This window comes from Oncorhynchus mykiss, chromosome 6, assembly GCF_013265735.2.
Source record: "Oncorhynchus mykiss isolate Arlee chromosome 6, USDA_OmykA_1.1, whole genome shotgun sequence".
NCBI lineage: Eukaryota > Metazoa > Chordata > Actinopteri > Salmoniformes > Salmonidae > Oncorhynchus > Oncorhynchus mykiss.
In genome coordinates, this window is record NC_048570.1 from 51,049,926 (window position 1) to 51,070,125 (window position 20,200).

Genomic DNA, 20,200 nt, shown 5'->3' on the forward strand with positions numbered 1-20,200 from the left:
CCATCCATACAGCCAGCTGGGTTCTCAGTACATCACGCAGACAGGAATAAAGAACTCTCTGGGAAGAATAAGAGCGGTGGTGTATGTTTCATGATTAACCACTCATGGTGTGATTGTGATAACGTACAGAAACTCAAGTCCTTTTGTTCACCCAACCTAGAATAACTCACAATCAAATGCCGACCGTATTACCTCCCAAGAGAACTCTCTTGTTATAGTCACAGCTGTGTATATTCCCCCCCAAGCCGATACCACGACGGACCTCAAGGAACTACACTGGACTTTATGCAAACTGCAAACCATATATGCTGAGGCCACATTTATTGTAGCTGGGGATTTTAACAAAGCACTTTTGAGAAAAACGCTACCGACATTCTATCAATACATTGACTGTAGTACTCGCGCTTGGAAAACACACGGCCACTGCTATTCTCTCTTCTGGGATGTCTACAAGACCCTCCTCTGCCCTCCCTTCGGCAAAACAGATCATGACTCCATTTTGCTCCTCCCTTCCTATAGGCAGAAACTCAAACAGGAAGTACCTGTGCTAAGATCTATTCAACGCTGGTCTGAGCAATTGGAATCCATGGTTCAAGATGGTTTTGATCAAGCGGACTGGGATACGTTCCGATTATCCTCAGATGATAACATTGATGTATACACGGACACGGTGACTGAGTTCATTAGGAAGTGTATAGGGGATGTTGTTTCCACTGTGACTATTAGAACCTACCCAAACCAGAAACCATAGATAGGTGGCAGCATTCGCGCTAAACTGAAAGCATGAACCAACACATTTAACATTGGCAAAGTGACTGGGAAAATGGTTGAATACAAATAGTGTAGTTATTCCCTTCGTAAGGCAATCAAATAGGCAAAACGTCAGTACAGAGACAAAGTGGAGTCGCAATTCAACAGCTCAGACACGTGGCAGGGTCTATAGACAATCATGAATTACAAAGGGAAAACCAGCCACGTCGCAGACACCGATGTCTTGCTCCCAGACAAGCTAAACACCTTCTTCGCCCACTTTGAGGATAACACAGTGCCATCGACGTGGCCCTCTCCCAAGGACTGGGGGCTCTCCTTCTCTGTGGCCGGCGTGAGTAAGACATTTAAGCGTGTTAACCCTTGCAAGGCTGCCGGCCCAGGGGGCATCCCTAGCCGTGCTCTTAGAGCATTTGCAGATCACCCTGTAGCACTCACTTCTGTCATCATGAAGTGCTTTGAGAGGCTAGTTACAGATCATATCATCTCTACCTTATCTGACACCCTAGACCCACTTCAATTTGCTTACCGCCTCAATAGATCCACAGACAATGCAATCGCCATTGCACTGCACACTGCCCTATCCCACCTGTACTAGAGGAATACCTATGTAAGAATACTGTTCATTGACTATCTCAGCCTTCAACACCATTGTACCCTCCAAGCTCATCATCAAGCACAGTGTCCTGGGTCTGAACCCCGTCTTGTGCAACTGGGTCCTGGACTTCCTGATGGGCCGCCCCCAGGTGGTGAAGGTAGGAAACAACCCTTGCACTTCATTGATCCTCAACACGTGGGCCCCACAAGAGTGCATACTCAGCCCCCTCCTGAACTCCCTGTTTACCTGTGACTGCGTGGCCACACACGCCTCCAACTCGATCATCAAGTTTGCAGACGACACAACCATAGTAGGCCTGATTACCAAAAATAATGAGACAGTCTACAGGGAGGAGGTGAGGGCCAGGAAAATAACCTCTCCCTCAACATCAAAAAAATGAAGGAGCTTCAGGAAAAAGCAGAGGGAACATGCCCCTTTCCACATTTACGGGACCGAAGTGGAGAAGGTGGAAAGCTTCCAGTTCCTCGGCGTACACATTCACTGACGATCTGAAATGAGCCACCAACACAGACAGTGTGGTGAAGAAGGCGCAACAGCGCCTCTTCAACCTCAAGAGGCTGAAGAAATTTGGCTTGGCCCCAAAGACCCTCAAATACTTTTACAGATGCACAATTGAGAGCATCCTGTCGGGGTGTATCACTGCCTGGTATGGCAACTGCACCGGCCACAACCGCAGGGCTCTGCAGAGGGGGGGGGGGGGGTGGTTGGATAGTTGCATCTGAGCCCCATCATTGGAGGCACACTGCCATCCCTCCAGGACACCTGCAGCATCCGATGTAACAGGAAGGCCAAAAATATAATCAAGGACATCAACCACCCGAGCCACGGCCTGTTCATCCCGCTACCGTATCATCCAGAAAGCGAGGTCAGTAGAGGTGCATCAAAGCTGAGACCGAGAGACTAAAAAACAGCTTCTATCTCAAGGCCATCAGACTGTTAAAAAGCCATCACTAGCCAGCTATCACCCAGGTAATCAACCCTGCACCTTAGAGGCTGCTGCCCTATATACATAGACATGGAATCCCTGATCACTTTAATAATGGAACACTAGTCACTAATAATGTTTACATACTGCTTTACTCATTTCATATGTATATACTGTTTCTATTCTACTGTATTTTAGTCAATCCGACATTGCTCTTCCTAATATTTATATATTTCTTAAATTCATTATTTTACTTTTAGATTTGTGTGTATTGTTGTGAATTGTTAGATATACTGCACGGTTGGAGTTAGGAACACAAGCATTTTGCTGCATCCACAGTAACATCTGCTAAATATGTGTATGTGACAAATACAATTTGATTTGATTTGAAAATGATATCTAAACAATTATTCTCATGATAGTACATTGGTAATAATCAGTGACAAATATCATAGCAGGACTTGATTAAAACCCAGGATGGGAAACCAAAGGGTAACTATAGATAAATTCTCCAGTAGGAGGTGCTGCCCAGCCTATTATTTTTTTCTGATAGTGGATATAATGTTGAAGATCTGACATTGTTTTAAACGTACAAATTCAACATATTTTACACAATGTTTGTTTATGTTGAAATTGGGTTACCGTGATGATGTATAGCATGTTACTGTACAGCCGCTGCATTCCAATTTAGGATTTATCAGTCAGATCTGCCATTTTCAACCCGTATATGGCTACGAGTGTAAAGGGCAACGATTAAATTGAATGAAAAGTGAATATATCGGAGAGTACATATATCAAAACCAATCCTTACCTGGAGAGTTGGCCAGAGATGCATGGAACACAGAAAAGTTTATCAAGGCATATGAGGCCAGAAAGAAGTTTGAAATGATGGGAGCAATGACATTCAGCTCAGCTAAGGGGAGAAATCACAAATAAAACTATAAATAGACTGATACATGAGTGATTTTGTACACTGTAGTAATCTGTTTGTTGGCCAGTTTGGAAACTAGAATGACTTCATTACCCATAATGCTCAATAATGTACAAAAAAACCTACCAATAAGAATGAAGGCCAGACCAATACAGAAGGTGAGGACGTAGCCCCGTAAAGGTTCATTGTTCTTTCCATATCCCTTAGCAAAGACATGGAGGCCTGGGTAGATGTTGTCCTTGCACAAAGCCTAAACAGCCACACAAATACATTGAGAAACCAAATCCAAGCATGTGGGAAAGTGGGAAAGGTCTAACATCCAATTCAATTGACTGGACATACCGTATACTCATTTTTGACATAATATTGGATATCTAAAATAATGTCTAAGGGGCAGTTTCCCGGACACAGATTAAGCCGCATACGTGTCTTTTTGTTGAGCAAAACTTTTTGTGGAATGTACTACGCTGCGTTCAGACCCCCACACACTCAAGGTCTTCGAGATATATAGTTTCCTTGTAGGCCTATTTGGCAGGAAACTGTGAAGAGAGCTGTAGCCTATTGCCTCTTTCAGTTTCTGAGTCTTTTATTAAAGAATGTGAAACACAAATGTTGTGTTTATTTGCTGCTTTTCATTAAATCATGTAGCTGTTCTTTAGGCTATGGGCAGAATATATTTTGTAGCATAGGCTACCGAATTTATGACAATAAACAGTTCATGTGAAAAAGGCCGATATTTGGTTGTTTCAATTGAAAACAATACTCTTTGTCACATGACAATAGCAATAGCAACATTATGATTTTAGAGACACAAAGTAACAATAGCCTCTATGATTAAAGGGATCGGAGTCCATCTACTATTGGGCTCTCACCATCATCATCATTATTTACGTCATTCAAATTCACCAAATCATTTTGTTTACAAGCCCACTAGGCTACTCATTTGTTTTCATTAAAAGTCCTGAATGATAGATAGGAAAATACCATACCATTGGGTGTTTGCCTAGGCTATCTTACACTATTGCACACAATATCCTTCAGTCTCCAATCCGATGCACAGAAACTGTAGAAAAGGCCCAAGGAGTTGGTGGAATACTCCTTTAATTCATTGCCATTTACTCAGCTGGACCAGGGGCGCTCTAATTAGGTCAGGTGGAAATGTCAGACAGATCTCAACTCCATAAAAGGAGGAAATTGCCATCGCCTGATCTCGCTGCTTTCTCTTCCTTAACTCCATCTGATCCAGAAGTTCGGTGCGTCCATGAATCCACCGACTATGTTACCTTTCATCTGAATTATCTGTGGCGATCGGGAGAGTGGGCCATTCAGTTATTGTTTATAGGTTTTACCGCGGAGCGCGGCTTGGAGCGCACGCTTCAAACATATTGCATAATTGGCCTATGAGGATCCGTAGGGCCGTGATCATTGACAATTCACATTACACAATATGTTTGAAGCGTGCGCTCCAAGCCGCGCTCCGCGGTAAAACCTATAAACAATAACTGAATGGCCCACTCTCCCGATCGCCACAGATAATTCAGATGAAAGGTAACATAGTCGGTGGACTTACGTGGATTCATGGACGCACCGAACTTCTGGATCAGATGGAGTTGAATTATATTAAACATTAACTCATTACCTTGATGCTTTCTTTGTAACATCTTGTAGACCCTGCTGCAAATCAAGCAGATAATCAACATAACTGTTTTTGCATCGCATGCTATCTCACAACAGCTGTTTGTCACTTGACTGTCATTCAGAAAAATCCTGGATTAACTGATGATGGTTGACAATAACACTAGGCCTAACCTAACAGCTGGATACCAAATGCACATCTAACAAGTAGGTAAATTAGCCTACCCATAGCCTATTGAAGAACCAAGCAAGTTAGGTGACTTTCGGGTAAAAGCGTTCGATTTTGCAATTGCATAAATCGTTTTGGATTTGTGTGCCCATAAAAACTTTTCACGGCATGGCTTAAATGATCATTATCAACATTTGATAAAGCGGTGCTGCCATTATTAGCGCATCATCTCAGACTCAGCAAGACTTTTGTCCAACTGTTGCTCCATAAGGGGTCAATGGGTTTCTTAGTGTATTCATGATTGATTCGAATGAACCTTTCAGAACATTCTCACTTTGCCTACTGGTCATCTGGAGACTTTCCTATGTGCAGTGCAGGTCAGTTATATTTTTGTCTCCTTTTCATATCGAAAAAATGGTAGCTTTTTGATCACAGAGCGACCAGCAAGCTGTCACATTTTTATTTATTTATTTTATACAATATTCTGCCCATATGAACAAATGTATTTACAGTATATTCTCCATTGGCATGCTTTTAGGTCCAGGCCCAATCTGTGTCTGGGAAACCGGCCGTAAAAAGGTACTCCTCGAAAATACTAAAAACATAACAAATACTGAAGGAGGGTTCTCACCTGGAAGACTTTTGGGGCACTGACGAGAGAGGCCAGGGCTGATGACAGCGTGGCAGAGAAAATACCAGCAGTGATCAGAGGTCCAAACCCAGACACCAAACTCATGACCTAGCCAACAACAAGCCTAGACGTTACTTCACTAGTTGGCACCTTCAATGATATCAGGCAACACACACATTCTCTCATGAACTGAGATTAAACTACAGCTATTGAAAAGATTGAAATGCAAAAACAAACGTCATGTTATAGAGGGTACCATAGGGGTGCTAAGCCATTAGTGGTAGTGGGGAGAAAGTCATGCAAAGTCATGGCAAAACACCTCAAGGTATAAGAGCATGTCAGAAAATACAAAAAGATTAGTGCTAACCATGACCAACTTGTAAAAGGCTTGCAGTGTGTGTTCATAACAAAAAAACAACAACAGCAAGGTGTATTGTTCAACTCTATGTCTGCCGTGCAAACCAATCGACAAGTGCCTTTGTCAGTAATGCCATGTAAGTGCACTTGGCTTTGGTACTGGGTAACCCTGTACCACTTGCCTATGATATCAGTGTCACAAAGAGGGTGGGTGCCTACGCACAGTGGTTGCTGTCAATGGTCTCATTCAAGACCTAGAGAATGCCTTGTGACTCACAACACAAGCACTATTATCCCAGCTCCCATTGTTTACCACTAACTAACACTGCAAGCCCCTACAGCTATTGTCAAAAATTCAAGCAGAAAGGAGAATAGCGTAGTGAGAGAAATGCAGCTTCTGAACTGCCGTGAGAGACAGAATAATTATTTGCAGCCCATTTTATCACTAAATTGCCCAACACTAACCCAAATCAAATTCTCAGCGCTCCACATCAAACAACTACCATGGTATTAAAGGATCATATAAGGGCAACATCTCTTTTATAAGGCTCTATGCCAGGTGACTATTTTAAAGAATAATTCCTTTTGGGAAAAAAGCATATCTGAAAACATCCAATCAGAGCATTGTGATAGACTAGAGGTCAACTTTCAGCAGAGGTAGGAGACCTGCTTCTACCAGCAGTTCGAATGACAATCAGAATTGGGGTGGGGGTTATAATGCGTGAGACTATTTTAAAGGGGACGGTTCACCTAAATTTCAAAATTACGTATTGGTTTTCTTCCTGACAGCGACCAGGTAAACAAAACCAAAGCAAGGTGTCTAACCTTGTCCATAAACTGCTTACAGGGTAAGGAAACCAATATGCAGTGTTGTAGTTTGGGTGAACTATCCCTTTAAGCTGTAGGCTCTCTGGCTAAACTTTGTTACATCATGTGAGGTTAATAATTATTGGAGGTGTATGTTAATGTCAATGTTAAGAGAATCCTACACATCACCCCAGGCCCAGACATACTTGGAAATCGTTCATAAGTCCAAATTTGCAGCCTCCTTCCTTACAAATCGAGAAGTCATAACCAAGTGTGCAGGCAGCATCCGTGCAGTTCAAGTCACTGACACTGGAGGTATCATTGTGATCGCCAGTGGCGTCTCTAAGGATACAAGATCCTGTAAGAAAGGATGAGAATATTAACTTGAGTCTTCAATTAACTAATTGTGGAATTTTTATTCATTTTAAATAGTGTACTCGTTTTGCTACTGTCACTTCATGTTCATTTTACAAAGAGAAAGATTACCAGTAGAAACAGTCACTGCCACATAAGTAATTCCAGTTATAAGGATGGCCAAAAGAGTGCCCTTTGGAATGGCTGACTGAGGATCCTGGAGGACAGAACAAAATATTTCTCAATGTTTTGTTGTGAATACATTAAAAACGCATGACAGTTTTTGCTCTATATTGAAAGTGCTCCATCTTGAAAACTTCACTGCTGACATGCACCTTTTCTAGGGATTATATTAACAGTGGACTAATGAACAAATTGCAAAAATGTAGTTTTCGAGTGTACAGTAGTATTCCTTTAAAGGCCCAGTGAAGTCAAAAACGTGGTTTTCTGTGTTTCATGTACATTACCACACTATGGAGGTTGAAATAATACTGTGAAATTGTGAAAATAAGGATATTGCCCTTTTAGTGTAAGAGCTGTTTGAAAAGACCGCCTGAAATGTTTGCCTGTTTTGGTGTGATGGAGTTTTGGCCTACCTGGTGTCACCACCAGGCGGTAAATTAGTTATTTGACCAATAAGAAAGAGAGTTCCAAACCTCCTCCTCCTTTCCTCCTCCTCACTCAGACCTAGGGTTACAACAGTGGTGTAAAGTACTTAAGTAAAAATACTTTAAAGTACTACTTAAGTCATTTTTTGGGGTAGCTGTACTTTTACTTCACTACATTTCTAAAGAAAATCATGTACTTTTTACTCCATACATTTTCTCTGACACCCAAAAGTACTTGTTACATTTAGAATTCTTAGCAGGATAGGACATTTTTTCAATTCACCCACTTATCAAGAGAACCTCCCTGGATATCTCTACTGCCTCTGATCTGGTGGACTCACTAAACACAAATGCTTAATTTGTAAAGTATGTCTGAGTGTTGGAGTGTGCCCCTGGCTATCCGTAAATAAAAAAAACAAGAAAATAGTGCCGTCTGGTTTGCTTAATATAAATTATTTGAAATGATTTATACTTTTACTTTTAATACTTAAGTACATTTTACCCATTTTATTTATTTTTATTACTTAAGTATATTTAAAAACCAAGTACTTTAGACTTTTACTCAAATAGTATTTTACTGGGCGACTTTCACTTTTACGTGAGTCATTTTCTATTAACGTATTTTACATTTACTCAAGTATGACAATTGGGTACTTTTTCCACCACTGGGTTGCAAAGCTACCGGTAATTTATAAATGTTACCAGAATCTTCAGTAATTTTGGTAATTAAGAGAAAATCGATGGCAATCTATTATAACTTTGGTAATTTATACTGGAATAACTTAAAACAAATGTATTCACATATAGTATTATTTTTTTGTATAAATCTGTGTCCATATTGTCCATGAGTTTCTAGTAGATAGACCATTTGGTCCAAGAGAAAATAGCCTAATTAATAAAAAAACATCTAAACAACAATTTTCAATTACTGTACCTCTGCAACTCATCCAACTATTTACTTTTTTAATTGAACGCAATCACAGTAAGGTACTTCATTGTTACTGGGAAAGGATTTGATATTGATATAAAACGGCTGCATTGGACCTTTGAGAGAAGCCAAGGTCTTACTGTAAGGTCTCCTGAGATGTTGGCACCTGCCAGGATGCCTGTTGCAGCCGGAAAGAAAATGGCAAACATGGAAAAGAACGTCTCGCCGTCTCGGAAATCCGGTCCCATGTTCTCCATCATGATAGCCGCTTCGGATGAAAAAGAACACAACGTGAGAATTTCATCTTGATTCAATGGGGGCAGTCGTAAGCCATTAAATATAATGCTAGCCTGTGTGCGAGTCTGTTTCTGCACTCCTTATGGAATTGTCCTGCCAAAATTACAATTAGGTAGGCAAAAGCACAAACACATATGAGATTAGATTAATGTAATGCATGCTCAACAGAAGGAGAATTACAATTTGGGATATGGAAATGAGTGCATAGTTGAACTATCAGACAAACCTTTGTAGCCAAAGAAGCCTTTGGGCTCTTTTGACTCCATGGTGATGACGGTTCCGATGAAATAGTTGAAGATGGCGGCCAAAAGAATGACCAACAACACAATCTGGGCCTGGAAGGGAATGTTTGGTCAGGAGTGGTACAGAGTTTTAACACATTTATCTGCCAGAAGTTCCATAAAGTCACTACGGCAAGAGTCTAAAGTAAAGCAAGGTTTCTTTGTGTTACTATGTGTGACAGTGCATTGCTCTGTGGGTCTTACCTTCGCCTCCCACTCCATCCCTGCCACTGAGATGCCCAGAAGCAGGATGACAGTGAGGGTGCCCACTATACGGACGTCATTGAGCTCATCTGTCATCAGGGCATCTACATCCTGTCAATCAGGAAACAATCACCCAGGGCTGTTACTGTTATTGCTATGTAAAATGTCAACATGGCACACAGCGATCCAATCAACGTTCACTATACAGGCATATCAAATGTTCCTTACATTAAGCATCTCAACGACAGTTTCAGCAAAGCCCACAACATACATGGCCACAGCCACAGCATTAGCAAAGGCGAAGATGAGACCAATGGAGCCGCCAAATTCAGGGCCCAAACTCCTTGATATGAGGTAATATGCTCCACCTAAAATGAGATGAGGAATTGCAGACGGGTTAGACCAGAATCACAATTCAAGCGTGTTAATGCTCAGCACACTATAACTGACTTTAAAGGTAATTTCCGATTGAGCTGACATTTTCTGCGTTTATTGTGATTGTGATGTCCGCAAATGCTGGAACATTGCCTTTAAAATCCAAAGTGTCGACAGCCAGGGGCGTCTGGCACCACAAAAATCTGAGGGGGCACAAATACGTAAGGATGGCTGGGGGGTGGTCTGAAACAGCTTTTTCCTGCAATCTAGAGCCATAATCAGTATGCTTAGTTCTATATTAAAAAAATATGTATATTTTTCTGCATATCTAAGCATACCTCTTGAGCTGTCTGTATCCTCCTGACAGTAATTCTTTACAAAAATTAACTAAATATGCTTCTCTGCTTCTCACATCTCTGAGGAAATCTGGGTAAAAGATTGAAAGGAATGTGAGTCTTATTCAGTACGTTTAATTGCTTGCTTTTCTAGAAAATGAAAGTCTACTAACCTTGCCCGCTACTTTAACTTGATCAATAGGCTGAAATGCTTTTGGTAACTAGTTATGAGGCTGGGAGATTGGGAACCTATCTGGGTTAGCTAAAGCCAACTTCATAAAACTGATAGGAGGCTAGTAGTATTACAGACAAAAAGTAGGTATTTTTTAACACAACAAATCTGAGGGGGCACATGCCCTTCTGCACAGGCATGACGCTTCTGTCGACAGTGCTCTACGGATTTAATCCCGGCATCATGAAGGATCCCAAAGACTTTACCAAATGAATACTCCTTACAATCTCTTCTAATACCTAATTTATATAATTCTGCTACAGGATCCTAATACATTGTTAATATGTTAGCATTCCATCAGGAATAAAGCTTTTCCTTACCTCCTCGCACAAACCCATTGGTTGCTATGGCTGAGGTGGAGAGTCCAGTGATGGTGGTTACAACTGTTGCCATCAGAATAATAACACATGTCAGACCTGTTAAAAAAGATGAGCAAATTATATTTTAATAGATAACTTTCTCATCATGCTTACAGGTAAAATCGATTGGGACAAGGGCCTGTAGGAATTTGTTTTACCTGACCTGAAAAAACTCTGGGCCCTAGTTATAGACCATGTTACTAGGCCCACTTGGTCAAAAAGCATCATAATAATATACCTGCAAGTATATAATTTTATGATAACAAACTTTACAACAAGGGGTGCTGTCATGTACTGTCATGTTGTGTCTTGTTTCTGTCCTTTCCCTTCACCCTGTCTCCCTCTGCTGGTCGTTGTTAGGTTACCTTTTCTCCCCCTCTTTCCCCCAGCTGTGCCTTGTCTCCTCCTAACTACCTCGTCACCCCTTTTCCCACCTGTTCCCTTTTTCCCTCTGATTAGTCCTCTATATCTCTCTCTGTTTCTGCTCCTGTCTTTGTCGGATTCTTGTTTGTGTTGTTCATGCCTGAACCAGACTATCGTCATGTTTGCTGCAACCTTGTCCTGTCCTGTCGGAACCTGCCGGTCCATCTGAGCCTGCGTTTTGTTTTGTTATTAAAGAAGCTCTGTTTACGTTAATTCGCTTTTGGGTCCTCATTCACGCACCGTAACAGAAGAATCCGACCAAGAATGGACCCAGCGACTTCGGATCCTCTCCACTCAGCCGTCGAGATCCAGGGAGCGATGCTAGGCAGACACAAGCAGGAATTGTCTGCTGCTCGACATGCCGTTGAGACCCTGGCCACCCAAGTCTCCAACCTCACAGAACAGGTTCACCATCTCCGCCTCGATCCACCGGCCACTTCCAGGGCTTTCGAATCTCCGGAGCCCAGAATCAATAACCCGCCGTGTTACTCTGGGGAGCCCACTGAATGCCGCTCGTTCCTCACCCAGTGTGATATTGTGTTTTCTCTCCAGCCCAACACTTACTCCAGGAGCACTGCTCGTGTCGCCTACGTCATATCTCTCCTTACTGGACGGGCTCGTGAGTGGGGCACGGCAATCTGGGAGGCAAGGGCTGAGTGTACTAACCAGTATCAGGACTTTAAGGAGGAGATGATACGGGTTTTTGATCGATCTGTTTTTGGGGAGGAGGCTTCCAGGGCCCTGTCTTCCCTATGTCAGGGTAATCGATCCATAACAGACTACTCTATTGAGTTTCGCACTCTTGCTGCCTCCAGTGGCTGGAACGAGCCGGCTTTGCTCGCTCGTTTTCTGGAGGGTCTCCGCGCAGAGGTAAAGGATGAGATTCTCTCCCGGGAGGTTCCTTCCAGCGTGGATTCCTTGATTGAACTCGCTATTCGCATTGAGCGACGGGTTGATCTTCGTCACCGAGCTCGTGGAAAGGAGCTCGCGTTCTCCGTTGCCCCCCTCTCCGCATCACTACCATCTTCCTCTGCCGGCTCGGGTGCTGAGCCTATGCAGCTGGGAGGTATCCGCATCTCGACTAAGGAGAGGGAACGGAGAATCACCAACCGCCTCTGTCTCTATTGCGGTTCTACTGGTCATTTTGTCACTTCATGTCCAGTAAAAGCCAGAGCTCATCAGTAAGTGGAGGGCTACTGGTGAGCGCTACTACTCCTGTCTCTCCTTCAAGATCCTGCACTACCTTGTCGGTCCATCTACGCTGGACCGGTTCGTCAGCTTCCTGCAGTGCCTTAATAGACTCTGGGGCGGAGGGCTGTTTTATGGACGAGACCTGGGCTCGGGAACATGACATTCCTCTCAGACAGTTAAGGGAGTCCACGGCCTTGTTCGCCCTGGATGGTAGTCCTCTCCCCAGGATTCAGCGTGAGACGCTACCTTTAACCCTCACTGTTTCTGGTAATCATAGCGAAACCATTTCTTTTTAAATTTTTCGTTCACCTTTTACACCTGTTGTTTTGGGCCATCCCTGGCTAGTTTGTCATAATCCTTCCATTAATTGGTCTAGTAATTCTATCCTCTCCTGGAACGTCTCTTGTCATGTGAAATGTTTAATGTCTGCTATCCCTCCTGTTTCCTCTGTCTCTTCTTCACAGGAGGAGCCTGGTGATTTGACAGGGGTGCCGGAGGAATATCACGATCTGCGCACGGTGTTCAGTCGGTCCAGGGCCACCTCTCTTCCTCCACACCGGTCGTATGATTGTAGTATTGATCTCCTTCCGGGAACCACTCCCCCCCGGGGTAGACTATACTCTCTGTCGGCTCCCGAACGTAAGGCTCTCGAAGATTATTTGTCTGTAGCTCTTGCCGCCGGTACCATAGTCCCCTCCTCCTCTCCCGCCGGAGCGGGGTTTTTTTTGTTAAGAAGAAGGACGGGTCCCTGCGCCCCTGCATAGATTATCGAGGGCTGAATGACATAACAGTGAAGAATCGTTATCCGCTTCCTCTTATGTCTTCAGCCTTCGAGATCCTGCAGGGAGCCAGGTTTTTCACTAAGTTGGACCTTCGTAACGCTTACCATCTCGTGCGCATCAGGGAGGGGGACGAGTGGAAGACGGCGTTTAACACTCCGTTAGGGCACTTTGAATACCGGGTTCTTCCTTTCGGCCTCGCTAACGCTCCAGCTGTCTTTCAGGCATTAGTCAATGATGTCCTGAGAGACATGCTGAACATCTTTGTTTTCGTTTACCTTGACGATATCCTGATTTTTTCACCGTCACTCCAGATTCATGTTCAGCACGTTCGACGTGTCCTCCAGCGCCTTTTAGAGAATTGTCTTTTTGTGAAGGCTGAGAAGTGCTCTTTTCATGCCTCCTCCGTCACATTTCTCGGTTCTGTTATTTCCGCTGAAGGCATTAAGATGGATCCCGCTAAGGTCCAAGCTGTCATTGATTGGCCCGTCCCTAAGTCACGCGTCGAGTTGCAGCGCTTTCTCGGCTTCGCGAACTTCTATCGTCGTTTCATCCGTAATTTCGGTCAGGTGGCAGCCCCTCTCACAGCCCTTACTTCTGTCAAGACGTGCTTTAAGTGGTCCGTTTCCGCCCAGGGAGCTTTTGATCTGCTCAAGAATCGTTTTACATCCGCACCTATCCTTGTTACACCTGACGTCTCTAGACAGTTCATTGTCGAGGTTGACGCGTCAGAGGTGGGCGTGGGAGCCATTCTTTCTCAGCGCTCCTTCTCTGACGACAAGGTCCACCCTTGCGCGTATTTTTCTCATCGCCTGTCGCCGTCGGAACGTAACTATGATGTGGGAAACCGCGAACTGCTCGCCATCCGCTTAGCCCTAGGCGAATGGCGACAGTGGTTGGAGGGGGCGACCGTTCCTTTTGTCGTTTGGACTGACCATAGGAACCTTGAGTACATCCGTTCTGCCAAACGACTTAATGCGCGTCAGGCGCGCTGGGCGCTGTTTTTCGCTCGTTTCGAGTTCGTGATTTCTTATCGTCCGGGCTCTAAGAACACCAAGCCTGATGCTTTATCTCGTCTCTTCAGTTCTTCAGTAGCCTCCACTGACCCCGAGGGGATTCTCCCTGAGGGGCGTGTTGTCGGGTTGACTGTCTGGGGAATTGAGAGGCAGGTAAAGCAAGCACTCACTCAAACTCCGTCGCCGCGAGCTTGTCCCAGGAACCTTCTTTTTGTTCCCGTTCCTACTCGTCTGGCCGTTCTTCAGTGGGCTCACTCTGCCAAGTTAGCCGGCCACCCTGGCGTTCGGGGTACGCTTGCTTCCATTCGCCAGCGCTTTTGGTGGCCCACCCGGGAGCATGACACGCGTCGCTTCGTGGCTGCTTGTTCGGTCTGCGCGCAGACTAAGTCCGGTAACTCTCCTCCTGCCGGCCGTCTCAGGCCGCTTCCCATTCCCTCTCGACCGTGGTCTCACATCGCCTTAGATTTTGTCACCGGACTGCCTTCGTCAGCGGGGAAGACTGTTATTCTTACGGTTGTCGACAGGTTCTCTAAGGCGGCTCATTTTATTCCCCTTGCTAAGCTTCCTTCTGCTAAAGAGACGGCACAAATCATCATCGAGAATGTTTTCAGAATTCATGGCCTTCCGTCAGACGTCGTTTCGGACAGAGGTCCGCAATTCACGTCTCAATTTTGGAGGGAGTTTTGCCGTTTGATTGGGGCTTCCGTCAGTCTCTCTTCCGGCTTTCACCCCCAGTCTAACGGTCAAGCAGAACGGGCCAATCAGACTATTGGTCGCATCTTACGCAGTCTTTCTTTTCGCAACCCTGCGTCTTGGTCAGAACAGCTCCCCTGGGCAGAATACGCCCACAACTCGCTTCCTTCGTCTGCGACCGGGCTATCTCCTTTTCAGAGTAGCCTCGGGTACCAGCCTCCGCTGTTCTCATCTCAGTTCGCCGAGTCCAGCGTCCCCTCCGCTCAGGCTTTTGTCCAACGTTGCGAGCGCACCTGGAAGAGGGTCAGGTCTGCACTTTGCCGTTATAGGGCGCAGACTGTGAGGGCTGCTAATAAGCGTAGAACTAAGAGTCCTAGATATTGTCGCGGTCAGAGAGTTTGGCTCTCCACTCAGAACCTTCCCCTTAAGACCACTTCTCGCAAGTTGACCCCGCGGTTCATTGGTCCGTTCCGTATTTCTCGGATCATTAATCCTGTCGCAGTTCGACTTCTTCTTCCGCGATATCTTCGTCGCGTCCACCCGGTCTTCCATGTCTCCTGTGTCAAGCCCGTTCTTCGCGCCCCCGCTCGTCTTCCCCCCCCCCCCCCCCCCCCCATCCTTGTCGAGGGCGCACCCATCTACAGGGTCCGTAGGATTTTGGACATGCGTCCTCGGGGCCGTGGTCATCAGTACCTAGTAGATTGGGAGGGGTACGGTCCTGAGGAGAGGAGTTGGGTTCCCTCTCGGGACGTGCTGGACCGTGCGCTGATCGATGATTTCCTCCGTTGCCGCCAGGTTTCCTCCTCGAGTGCGCCAGGAGGCCCTCGGTGAGTGGGGGGGTACTGTCATGTACTGTCATGTTGTGTCTTGTTTCTGTCCTTTCCCTTCACCCTGTCTCCCTCTGCTGGTCGTTGTTAGGTTACCTTTTCTCCCCCTCTTTCCCCCAGCTGTGCCTTGTCTCCTCCTAACTACCTCGTCACCCCTTTTCCCACCTGTTCCCTTTTTCCCTCTGATTAGTCCTCTATATCTCTCTCTGTTTCTGCTCCTGTCTTTGTCGGATTCTTGTTTGTGTTGTTCATGCCTGAACCAGACTATCGTCATGTTTGCTGCAACCTTGTCCTGTCCTGTCGGAACCTGCCGGTCCATCTGAGCCTACGTTTTGTTTTGTTATTAAAGAAGCTCTGTTTACGTTAATTCGCTTTTGGGTCCTCATTCACGCACCGTAACAGGTGCGTTTATTTTGTGTCACCTGGTGCCCCAGGTGGGTGGAGATTTCACTTTAAGACCAATGGAATGGTCTAAAATGAACAAATCCTGAAAGGGGTTTGGGTCATGCAAAACTAACACGCCCAATGCTCAAGCAATACTATGAGGTTTGAAACCTTAAATATTTTGGTCTTGATTGAACATGAGTCATCACTTACGTACCAATGCCTGCCTGTCCCACGATCCATGACATGCGAATAAAGAGCATCACACCCCAGATGTTCAACATGCAACGTATCTGAAAACACAGACACACAGGTGACAACATTCATGTTACCAACACATACTTCTATAGTGGGGGGAAACCATTCATTTGAAAGCTTGTTTTTAGATTTGTGTTGGATGTCTTTGAAAGGATTTACATTGATGTGCAATTCAATGATTCATCACAGAGCAATAAGGAGAACATGGTAGAGTTTGAATAGTTCTAAAAGAAAAAAACGGGATGTTTGGGCCAGAGACAACAAAATGTTTAGTTCCCAGATCCAGTTCTGGTCCAGATCCAGTACTAACCAGGACACCTTTGACCCAGCCAAACTTGATGGTGCCTCCCTTTGCTTGTTCCTTGGTTCCTTCTTTGGCTGCAGCCTCCTCAGCAAGAGTAGACTCCTCCCCAATGGGAAAGCCATCCTCATCCAATGGCTCCTGAAAAATACCACACATAACAAATGCTGACAAACATTAATAGCTAGATTCAATCCGATCGCCTATGATCATATTAAAGGCAACGTTTCCGAGTCTGCGTTCGCTTCATATGTGACCCGATTCATGAAACTAGAGCCGTTTGAACGTCTAAAATATATTTTTTTAATCAAAATGCGTTTTTTGGGGGCAGAAATGCCTTCTCAAACATGTGAACTTTCATGTGCCTTCACAACAAACTTGTATGCCATCTGTAAACACAATTGTTAAATTACGAGCCTTGTTGGTTAAGCCACAGAACACTTTGCAACCTTCCCACTTGCCATGATTGGCTAAAATATTGTGTGGCCTGGACATGTGGAGAAATTAGTTCAGATTGACCTGCCCTAGAAGGCTTCTGTCTATTATTTTGAGCTCGTCAGTCTGTGTTGGTAATCCTGTCGAACGCGACTTTTGCATTTTTTTATTGTGTTGTGGACCTGCATAACTATTGCTCTCCACTTTCTGGAGGATCAAGTTTTGAAATCAATGGAATTAGAGTATAATAGTTAAATAGATGGAGTAAACACCTGTCTCCAATTACATCTTCAAACTAACGGCAACCGTGGTATGGCATTATTGACAGGGAGATGCGTCCATCATGCATGATGATGTATACACTTAAGATAGTCTAGCGTTAGCTAGCTACATTTTCAGATATTACACGGTTCAAATTTTGACAGAAAGTGGTTTCATTTCAAGCTGTGTTCATTGTTGCTTAACTAGCTAACGTTAGCTGGCTGGCTCGTGTGTGATCTTAAACGTTTTTTTTACCTAGCTAGGTTCATTGTTTACCCAGCTAGCTAAATACATGTCTTAAGATACAGTGTACTGTTAGCTCCGCTAGCTACCTAGCTGGCTGGCTGGCTCGTTAGCTAATATTACGTGTGTGAACTTACACTTTGTTTACCTAGCTAGGTTCATTGTTTACCTAGTTAGCTATACGTCTTAAGTTAAAGTGTACTGTTAGCTGGCTGGCTTGTTAGCGAACGTTACATGACGTGTGTACAACCCCCGTTGAATATGTCCGGTGTCAGTAAACATCTGCAAAAAAGCCTAATGAAATTGTTGCCAGCAGAGCTGGTTAGGCTGTGTTCATGTTATCCATAGGTAAACAAATCATCGGCCAGAGCGTCAAGTGTGTGCTACGAGAGCGAAACAAGTTGGGTGGGGCTAAAGCTTAAGATGGTGTGAACGATGCTGAATGGGTGTAGACAAAGAAGAGCTCTTCGCTAGATACCAAAACATTCAAAGGCCAATTTCTCAATTTTACAAGTTAATCAACTTTCAAAGCAGAATTACTTTTCCATTGTTCCTCAAATGTAGTGTATGATGTAGCTCTGAGTCTCTACTTTTATCCAATGTAGAAAACACAATTTCAAATGTTGCTACCTAAGACTGAATCCAGGTGTTGAGTCACATATGTCGACTCAATTGGAAATTACCTTTAACACTAAAAGCGGCAACATATTTTTTTGCTATAATGTGGACCTTCTGATGAACTGAAATCGGAAGTTCAAACAATAACAAAGGGTCACCCCGTTGCTGTTTTGGTTAACAGCTGAGGGATGGGGCTGGAGAAATGTGATTAATCCCTTTCAAATTCATAGACAGAGCTATGAATGAAATGACTGACAATCAATGCTTTCAGAATAATAGTTGTAACCATGTTTTGCATTGTCTGCATTATTTACAAACAATGGAGTAAAACAAGCTTATATTTTGGGTTCTGATGGGGTATGACAGTTGAACTAAGGTCATGAGGCATTCCTAAATTATATTCTTCAAGAATAATTGGGTATATCACTCATTTAAGGGAGTGGCTCTATGACTGGATTATCTGGAGTTCTTTCTGATAGCTAAACAACCTTTCCTTCTGTGCATGTGCTAGTTTGGCAGCCTAGAGATGGAATAGGCCACTCAGTCGAATTTCAATGATGTACTATCTATCAAATCATTCTGTGTTGCATGATCACTGAGAAGCAAAATAAAAGTTGCATGTTATCTATGGTTAAAACTCAGATTGTTTTGTCCCAATGCAATGTGTAGACAGGGCTCCCGAGTGGTGCAGCGGTCTAAGGCACTGCATCTCAGTGCTAGGGCCGTCACTACAGACCCTGGTTTGATTCCAGACTGTGTCACAACCGGCTGTGATTGAGAATCCCATAGGATGGCGCACAATTGGCCAGCATTAAGAATTTGTTCTTAACTGACTTGCCTAGTTAAATAAAGGTTAAATAAAATTTGCTACATCTTACATGATGTTGTCATGTAGGCTAAATGCATTTGTCTGACGCCTGCTTATGTTTGTGCTACTGCAATATCCTTAGTTACAACAGACAGAAAAGGTTGCATCTACATATTGATCATGTAGTCCTATATTAGCCTAAAAAAAACATTACCGTTCAAAAGTTTGGGTCACTTAGAAATGTCCTTGTTTTTGAAAGAAAAGCACATTTTTTGTCCATTAAAATAAACATATAATTGATCAGAAATACAGTGTAGACATTGTTAATGTTGTAAATGACTATTGTAGCTGGACTATGGAATATCTACATAGGCATACAGAGGTCCATTATCAGCAATCATCACTCCTGTGTTCCAATGGCACTTTGTGTTAGCTAATCCAAGTTTATCATTCTAAAAGGCAAATTGATCATGAGAAAATGTCACATTCTGACCTTAGTTCTTTTGTTATGTCTTTGTTTTAGTATGGGAGTTGGGTGGGTTGTCTATGTTCGTTTTTCTATGTTGTGTTTTGTGTTTGGCCTGGTATGGTTCTCAATCCGAGGCAGGTGTCGTTAGTTGTCTCTGATTGAGAATCATACTTAGGTAGCCTTTTCCCACCTGTGTTTCGTGGGTGACTGTTTCCGTTTCAGTGTTTGCACCATTCGGGACTGGTTTCGGTTTTCATTTTGATTATCTTGTTTTTTTGTATTTTCGTATTCATTCCTATTAAAATACATGATGGATACATACCACGCTGCGCATTGGTCCTCCGATCCTTCCTACTACTACTACTCGTCAGAGCAGCAGTAGCGATCTCTAGACTCCTGGACATGGGAGGAGATTTTGGACGGCAAAGGACCCTGGGCACAGGCTGGGGAATATCGCCGCCCCAAGGCAGAGCTGGAGGCAGCGAAAACAGAGAGGCGGCGATATGAGGAGGAAGCACGGCAGCACGGCTGGGACGAGAGGCAGCTCCAAAAATTAATTGGGGGGGGGCACACGGGGGGGGGGGGGGGGGGGGGCACACGGGGAGTGTGGCTAAGTCAGGTAGGAGACCTGAGCCAACTCCCCATGCTTACCGTGGAGAGAGGCGGACCGGGCAGGCAC

General features: G+C 44.2%; 1 protein-coding gene across 1 annotated transcript in view; it reads right to left on the reverse strand.

Annotated features, from left to right (window-relative positions):
- LOC110526133 (solute carrier family 12 member 2) overlaps positions 1–20,200 on the reverse strand; it is a 43,821-nt gene that overhangs the window by 18,483 nt on the left and 5,138 nt on the right. Inside the window, exons 2-13 of the mRNA XM_021606767.2 lie at positions 16,697–16,828; positions 16,346–16,421; positions 10,777–10,872; positions 9,743–9,882; positions 9,515–9,625; positions 9,256–9,364; positions 8,873–9,000; positions 7,329–7,413; positions 7,049–7,200; positions 5,679–5,786; positions 3,370–3,493; positions 3,124–3,225 (exon numbers count right to left, since the gene is read on the reverse strand). Of these exons, the coding sequence (XP_021462442.2) occupies positions 3,124–3,225; positions 3,370–3,493; positions 5,679–5,786; positions 7,049–7,200; positions 7,329–7,413; positions 8,873–9,000; positions 9,256–9,364; positions 9,515–9,625; positions 9,743–9,882; positions 10,777–10,872; positions 16,346–16,421; positions 16,697–16,828 (1,363 nt within the window). The remainder of the gene's footprint in view (positions 1–3,123; positions 3,226–3,369; positions 3,494–5,678; positions 5,787–7,048; positions 7,201–7,328; positions 7,414–8,872; positions 9,001–9,255; positions 9,365–9,514; positions 9,626–9,742; positions 9,883–10,776; positions 10,873–16,345; positions 16,422–16,696; positions 16,829–20,200) is intronic.